Source organism: Podarcis liolepis (genome assembly GCF_965112155.1).
Source record: "Podarcis liolepis genome assembly, chromosome: 4".
NCBI classification, from domain to species: Eukaryota; Metazoa; Chordata; class Lepidosauria; order Squamata; family Lacertidae; genus Podarcis; species Podarcis liolepis.
The window spans coordinates 36749620-36757865 of NC_139558.1; the positions used below are offsets into that span (position 1 = coordinate 36749620).

The 8246-nt window shown below is 44.8% G+C and overlaps 1 protein-coding gene across 1 annotated transcript in view; it reads right to left on the reverse strand.

Moving 5' to 3' along the window:
- The window catches only part of PRKX (protein kinase cAMP-dependent X-linked catalytic subunit), a 59452-nt gene extending 53598 nt beyond the window's left edge, over positions 1 to 5854 (reverse strand). Inside the window, exon 1 of the mRNA XM_083502052.1 lies at positions 5250 to 5854. Within this exon, the coding sequence (XP_083358178.1) occupies positions 5250 to 5436 (187 nt within the window). The 5' untranslated portion in view covers positions 5437 to 5854. The remainder of the gene's footprint in view (positions 1 to 5249) is intronic.
- Between the last annotated feature and the right edge of the window lie 2392 nt (positions 5855 to 8246).

Consider the following 8246-nt stretch of genomic DNA (forward strand, 5'->3'; position numbering starts at 1 on the left):
CGGAAGCCGAATGTCCGACGCAGCTTCCATTTGAGTGCAGGAAGCTCCTGCAGCCAATCAGAAGGCGTGCCTTGGTTTTCAAATGTTTCAGAAATCAAATGGACTTCCGGAATAGATTTCGTTCAAGAACCAAGGTACGACTGTTTCTAGTGTAACTCAGTACAACTTGAAAGCGATTGTGTTGGAAATATACGGGTGAAACAAGACATAAGGATTAATTGCCTTTGCCTGAACCTTTTTGCAGTATGCTATGTTGTGGAAATGAAAAGTCTGTGTCTTTATTCTATAGCTGAAACAATCACCCAATTCACTATTTTTATAATTCCTTGTTTAAGGATTGTATCAGCCAATTTTCTATTTCCTAACTATTCACAGGGATTCCTGAATGACAATAGGATCTTTATTTTTGAAGATTAAAGCATACATAATTGGGCTGGTTCAATCCCACTTAAATCCATGGGACTTAAACAACTTGTCTACAGAATTGTAGCCATTGTTTCTTTCTATTGGCTGAACATATAATGTAAGTCAACACCATAACACCTTTTGGTTATGTCACAAATTTACAGTGCAATCCAGGGTATGTTTGTTCATAGTTAAGTTCCACTTTGTTCAAGAGAGTTTATTGCCAGATAAGTGTGCCATGTTTTTCATAGGGGAATCATGCAAATAAGCCTAGCAAGTGATCTTACTTATTTTGCAAGTTCTGACTGCCAATAAAAGCCATGTGTTTGAGGCATAGCTAGCAAAATTTGTATCCAGTCCAGATGTTACACCCACTAAAAAGAACCATAAATAATGACAATATTTGAAGAGATAAATCTCAAACTTCAGAGAAACACTGCCACTTAAGATTATATATGTGTGTGTGTGTGTGTGTGTGTGTTCAATTAACTCAAGAGTATGCCTCCTCCACCCTCAATTCTCTTGTGCAGTCACAAATACTGTTTTATCAAATGAATGTGAGAACTTGCTCCAAGCATCAAAATGAATGCAGATATGTAGTTCTGCTTGCATTTAGTGTAGCACATGTCAGAATTCAAATTTCTGACTAGGTATGTAGGAGTGATATTACCTCTGCTGTGCACAAAGCTATACTTTATATAAATTCCCTTTGGTATCAATGGGAGGACACCCAAGTGCTCAGAGAATTAAAGATCAAATCTATGCTTTAAGATGACAGTTTCCTAGTTGAAATGTTCAGTAAATGGATAGAGCACAACACATTTTCTCAGCATATCCATCCCACTCATTTGAGATAACACTCTGCAGGATAATAAAACTGATGTTTTAAGGGAAAACTTTGGTGAAATAAAAATGAAAACCTAAGACATAGGTGTGAACATGGTTATCTTTAAATACACGAAGAAGCAAATAAAATAAGTAGTAATTTTATCTTTTTCTTCCAGCAAAAAAAAAAAAAGCATTTCAAAAGCTGGTTTGGAAAACGCTCATTTTGCCCCATCAAAATATGTGTTATTCTGCCTTTGTCATGTTTCCATTTGTTAAGTGCGGTGTCTACCTAAGTATGTTTAACTGCATCTTTAAAAGTGTAAATAGTCCTCCATATCTTGAAAAAAATATTTGGATGCAAAAACAAAATCCTAGGATTCTAAACAAGGCACGCACTAACTCATGAGCCAATAATCACATTACACATATGAAATGGGTCCACACACTAAACATCATCCTGCTGGTCCCACCTTGAATGTCATAAAGCTTTCTAGTTCTCACTCTTTATGTTTGCTCATGGGCATCTAAGCAAGGTGACCAAGAGGTGTATATCTCTGCATGCAAAGGGTTCCATTGCTTAAGATACCCATTTTAAGGTGTGAATGTCATGTAGCAGAGCCTTTATTTATTTATTCCTACCCCCACAGCATTTGAAATTCACCAGGCACATTTTACACCTGGCTATTAGCCCCTTGTGACCAAGTAAAGATGCCCAGGCACCAGGATGGTACCTGACATCTCCACCATCTGGAGGTGCATGCTGGGGATCCTGGGATCCTGACTGTTTTCGCACACTAGCAACACATTTTGTAGAATCCTATCCATTATATTTTATCTCCACAATCAGAATGAATTTCAGGAACCTAAAGGTTGTATTGAAAATGACTTTCGAACCGTCTGACCCAAAATGGCAATGAGGCATTTCGTTTTGGCAACTGTCACCTTAATTTAAGGAGCCATTTACACCTGGCTTATATATCTGAGTTTCTAGCACTGCTACCCCACCTTTTCCATGACAGAACTCAACGTAGCTTCGCTTACAGATAAAAATAAAGTCATGGAAGTCACAACACGTTGATGGTATGTCTGAAGTGAGCTACTGTCGTTATGTATTTCAGCACTGTCTGTAGGAGGTATACACACAATACATGAACAACTGGTGGCAGGAAATACAAAGCTGGCTTAACAGCCCATCCAAAGCTCTGCCTGGCTCTACCCACAGGGCCGAAGCAAGGATGGAGGGATGTTCCTATATCCATTCACATATCATGTGAATAGTATTTGTTTTCTCTCCCATTGTTTCCCATGGAGAGATTTAGCGCCTGTTCAGAAGTGTGTTTAAATCTTCCACCCGTTTGTGTTGTGTTGTTGGTATGTATGTTGGTATGTTGGGCATTCTATCATTCAGATCCAAGCCACTTCCTAGCACACACCCCTTTTGGCTCTACTGCAATCAATGCCAGTTGGACAAGGAGCTGGGACAGTTGGGGAAGGAGGTTTTGATATCAAAATTCCCTCTGCAATGCCAGAGGGAAAGATGCAACCTATCACATGGCCCCCAGCGATGCCCTTACTGCAGACGCTCTTAGTTGACCCAGGGTATCCAATAATGATCATGCCTCTTGACCCATTCAACACATTAATAGTTTACAGCTCCCTCTTAGTTGCCAGAACTTCTTTAGGAGGTTCACCTTACATGAAAACCATGTGCCTAGCAGGCAAATCAAGCCATGCTATAAATTCCTTAATTTGAAGACAAGACAGTTTATCCACTAGCTGAGACCCAAATTGATCAGAATAACACTGGCACACAAAATTAATATAGCTTCCCAGGAGCTGTAGCGGGGAGATTATGGGCCAATCTTGCAGATAAACCCCGAAGTTACCAGCCGGGTAAGACCCTAGTACCCTGTGTTTCCATTGTAGCTGTGAAGTACTACTGTCTTACCCTTCTCTGCAGACAGAAAGGATACTAGCTTCATAGCAAGCTATATTCCTGCCCACAGTCTTGTAGAGGGGCAGAGAGATACACCCCTTCACTGCCAGCCTGATCATTCACCTGTATGAATTCCTTGCTACCAGATGTTACTCTGTCACTAAACAAATGCACATATGTGGGATGGGGTATCTTCAATATGTCTGGCTGTGCCCCATAACCTACACCAATTCATTTTACCATATCAAAAGACACTATGGACATACACTTTTCTCCAAGGGCAGCATTTTTGCACTAGTGTAAGTATTAGCGCCAATGCAACAAGATCCCATCTCCTCCTTCATGCACCCTGAGCCATCCTCAAATCCGCTCCAGAGGATTGGGGGGAAATCCTGAGCAGTTGGGGGGTGGGCTCCAAAGGGCGGGGCGAGGAGACAAGCAGAACGTTCTGTTGTGCAAGAAGAAATCACTTTAGAGCCATACTAAATACAACCCATGTAAGGAGGAACTCTGCCCCTCCCCCTCCTATGTACTTTTATAAATATGCACTCATCTGATGGCAGGTTTTAATTGTTGTTAGTCACCCTAAGCAGTGCTAGGCACCAAGAGGTTGGGATCTACTGTATGAAATACACAGAGTAATGTATGAAAGGGCCTTTTAAGTCGAAACAAATGGCAGCGGTTGTTTATGTCAGGTGCCCTCTCTTACGAAGTATTTCACATCAGATTTCCCAATGTGTCATATGGCACTGTAATCATATCCTCTCCTCCCCTGTGTCCCTTCTCCTTCCTCTCCCACTGCAGCCAATGCCTGCTAACAAAACCATCTACGCAGATCAGATGCAAACATCCCTCAAGAGGGGAAATTGGGGTAAGAAAGTCATGTCCAAGTGAAGAACTCCCTTAGTCCTGGTCCTGTTTAAGATTCTACAGATTATCTGCCTTTAAAAAGGAATACACATTCCAGCTCATCACGTGAGCAATACTAAAATGCTTTAGATATCATGAAACCTGAGTAGCTGAACAGAAGAACAAGCCCACAGTTGCAAGCCATGTTTAATATTAACAGGAGCTTGGATGGAATTTGCAAGCGAACTGTAGGAAGAGCGCACACATTTAGCAAATACTCAGTATACGCATAAAGAGCTATAAACATACATCAACTTACATAATTACTTCACACACAACACTTGTGAAAGCAAGCATCAAAGTTACTTGCAACATAAGGTTATGACTGATGCACTGCTTAAACAGCATATTATTCAGTTAAACAGGCTGAACGCTCGATGATGTCGCCAGGACTCAGAGCAATTTACATGCAAATATTTTTGTTCAAAGGGTTTGTGGGTTGCAAACTCAAGAGTAGTTTCTGGGATAAACAGGACCACACACTGTTTACAAAACCAGTTCAGCTTTTTGCCACCAGACAGATTTGGGCAAAATCCAGACTACTAGTGGATAAACAGAGACCAAACACCAGTCTTCTCCACATTGGGTTTGACAGTTCTCAAGCACCGCTGGGCACCTGCCTGCTTCTCAACTGCCATCTGCAAAAAGCTTGTTCTGTTTCTCTCTGATAAAAAGTACTGGGGAAGCTTTCCGGATACGAAAACAGGAAGGAAGACACCAAGCCCAGATCATGTTAAGAAGTGAGCCTAGACGCCAAAGAAACAAACTGTTTCCTGGGCATGAGGTGCGCCCATCCATGCTTGTGGAGATGGCACAGTGTTAGCAGCTGGCAGCATCCTCTGGGGCTCTGCCCTGGGGAAAGAAAGCAGTAGCAACAGCTTTCCGGTTGCCGTGGCTCTCACAGAGAATGATCTCCAAAAGGAGGGACACCGCAAGGTTGTATTTCACTACCTGGTCTAGGGAGCGCCCCAGAGGTATGGCATTGTGAGCACAGAGGTGACCAGAATTACGTATCGCGAGGGCGCTAAAAAGGAGGGGGGGTGTCCCTTGCCAGTCAGAGACGCCTCTTAAACCTGGTGGGTGGTCATGGGGGCAGCTGCGGCTGCAGACGAGCACGTTCTATCCCCCCCCCTCCTTTGTTTTTCATTGGCTGGCGCCCAGCCTCACTCACCAACAGTGGCTAAGGTCTCCAGATCCTCCAGTCGATAAGCGGGCGAGTCCGGCGCCGGGTGCGCCGGAGAGCCTCGGCCGGCAGGACTGGAAGACGGCGCGGGCTGGGGCTCGCCGGTGCCGCCCGCCTCGCAGCCGCCGGGGCTCCTGGCCCCTACTTTCGCCCGCACGGCGCTCAGCGTCTCCATGGGGCGGCGAGGGGAGGGAGGAAGAAAAGGCGCGCCCTGTCAAGGCAAAAGGGCGAAGTTTGGGGCGCCGGCGCCGGCCCGGCCTCCTTCCCTCTTCAGCAGCTGCCGCTGCCCCGAGCCCGGCCCGGGTGTCGGAGGAGCCTCTCGGCAGCTGCAAAGCGGCGGCTGGCGCCCCGCATCGCGCCCGGGCGCAGCTTCTCGGCTTGCCTGGTTGCGTGTGTGTGTGATCTGCGCGCGCGCTCGCCTGGCTCTCTGGAGACCGGTCGTGCGCCTTCGCTTCTCGCGCGCTTCCCGCCGGCGCCTCAGCGCAGACAATGGGGCTTGCCCGAGTCTCGCTCTCTGCCTCACTCGCCCGCCAGCCAGCCGGTCGGTCGCACGCGGGGATGAGAGGGCGGGGCTTGGCTTCCTGCAGCTGCGGCAAGAGCCGGAGAGAGGGCGGGGCGCGCGGGCGAGGCGAGAGAGAAAAGCGGGAGGAGGAGGAGGAGCAACAAACGACCGGCTGGAGGGAGCTGCTGCTTGAAATTTACAACGAAAACACGCCGCAACGCTGCTGTCTGCCTTTTGCACATGGCTCTTGCAGCTGCTGACGCGGTCTCCCCCTGCCCTCCTTTTTAACATAATCCTGTCAGAAGCTGAAGGGCGAGGTTGCCCCCCCCCGCACACCCCGGCCCTTTTCGTGCACCTTTCTCGGTGCTTTGGAGGGGCTGTGGGAATTCCTGAGAAGCGCGCGCTTCTCTTCTCCTTAGGTTTAGACGCCGCCAGTTGCATTTTCTTTGATTGGTCTTCGAGGCAATCCTCCCGCCCCCGTCTGAGGGTGGGAGACCTCATTACCTCAGTGGCTATTGGACAAAGAGGTGTGCGTGGGCGGAGCCAAGGGAAGCAGGCGGGGCAGCTGCCCCCACCATCAAGTAAATCAAGAAAAGTACTTAAATGAGGTTCATGCTTCCCCCAATATAAAACCTGGCTACACCCATGGAAGGTGTTAAAGCACATTTTAGCTCTGCATTTTGACCCTCAAACCCATTTTTCTGGATGTCCCTTGGGTGTTTCCACTGCTCAAGCCAGATTCAATGTTGGAAGACTGGCATAATAAAAAGGGGTTTATAAATAGATTATATATAAATTTGCCTGCTGCTTAATAGGGGCAATTTCACCAGGCGATTTGCTCACCTTGTAAGAAAATGGTCATGAGGATTAGGCCTGAATTACAGCTGCCATGCAGTGAATTATTGTTAATTGGGGCTATTAGCAGTAAATGTTTGAATCAAGGCCACTGGCTAACTAAGGCTGATTTTTCTTGACTAACAGCCACAGATTTGTCAATGTGCGCTTTTGGGGATAGATGGTGATAGAATGTTCAAATGCTCTGGTAGCAACTAAAATAGTGCAATGGGAGGAAATGAAGCTATTTAAAATGAAATTTAAAAACACAGCACGTTTTCCAAAGCTTGAAGTAAGGGGTTGAAGGTTAGGTCTGAAAACCTGCACACAGGTTTGCTCAGTCCTATTTGCTCAGCCTATACATGCCCCTAATGTAGATTTGAAACCTAGAACAAAAGGTAAGCCCTAAACTCCATCCAAATTTCCATATTGCAAAAGTATGGTAGGGGAATCTTGATTTGTTGAGTATTATACAGTGTGTGTGTGTGTCTTCTGCATTGTTGTGTGCTAATGCAGTTTTCATGAGGAGCAGTAATCTTGATAATGCAAATGTTCATAAATATTTGAAGATGCCTCTCACCCTAGTAATTGATTGATGTACCTAATGAGCAAAGGTCATTCTACATACAGTGAAACTAATAGGATGAAGCCAGGATTGCAGCAAACAAGTTTTCAGGAAGTGGTGCCTCAATTACATCACAGTTAAATAGGCAAATAACATAACCATTTTAAATCCAAGCATAAACAAAAGAATAAGATGTGCTATGTTTCATTCTTCAGCAAGGTTTTATTCTGGTAACATAACTTCTGTTTACTTTACTTAGGTAACTCCTAGTTTCCCTTTAGTCGTCCATATATACATTCTGTGTTTCACCCTGTAATCTCAGTATGTAAAATACCAGACAAGACAGAATAAAGTGAGTTTCTCTGCTGGCTTCTGATGTATTGGATTGAAAACTTTAGTTTGAGTTGGAAAATGGCTAAGAAGTTGTTATGGTCTGCTCCCAGTTTAGGTGGGGCTCAGCCAGTTAAGAAACAAAATGTGTTCCTCTGACTTTTCTTGATGCCATACCAAGTGAAATTAAAAATGGCACTTTGCGGGGGGGGAGGGGCGCTCTAAAACACATTAACTGTTCATGTAATCATCCAGCCAGTTTGACTGGAGGCAGTGTTGACCGACACCATTTCTGTATCACAGACTCCTCTCTTACCATATAAGATCTTAGAGGAATTATTTCAGTTATTTGTTCACTACTACTGATTTGGCTGGGTCTCCTTGTGCCCACTACAACTATACCATTGGATATCTGGGGCATTTGTGTGAACAACTGTACAATTGATCCCAAGACCACTAAGGAGACCTACTGCCTGAGATGCCATGATCTAATTAAAAAATGCAACTAGTCCTATTGTAGTAGTAGATAGGTAGCCGTGTTGGTCTGCCATAGTCAAAATAAAAAAATTCCTTCCAGTAGCACCTTAAAGACCAACTAACTTAGTTGGTCTTTAAGGTGCTACTGGAAGGAATTTTTTTATTTAGTCCTATTGTAAACATTCAGTATGCAAAAGCTTTTCTGTGTGTGTGAAATCACACTTAGCTGAAGTCAACAGGAAGAGCACTGCTCAAGAATGTCAATTGCTACGGGCAA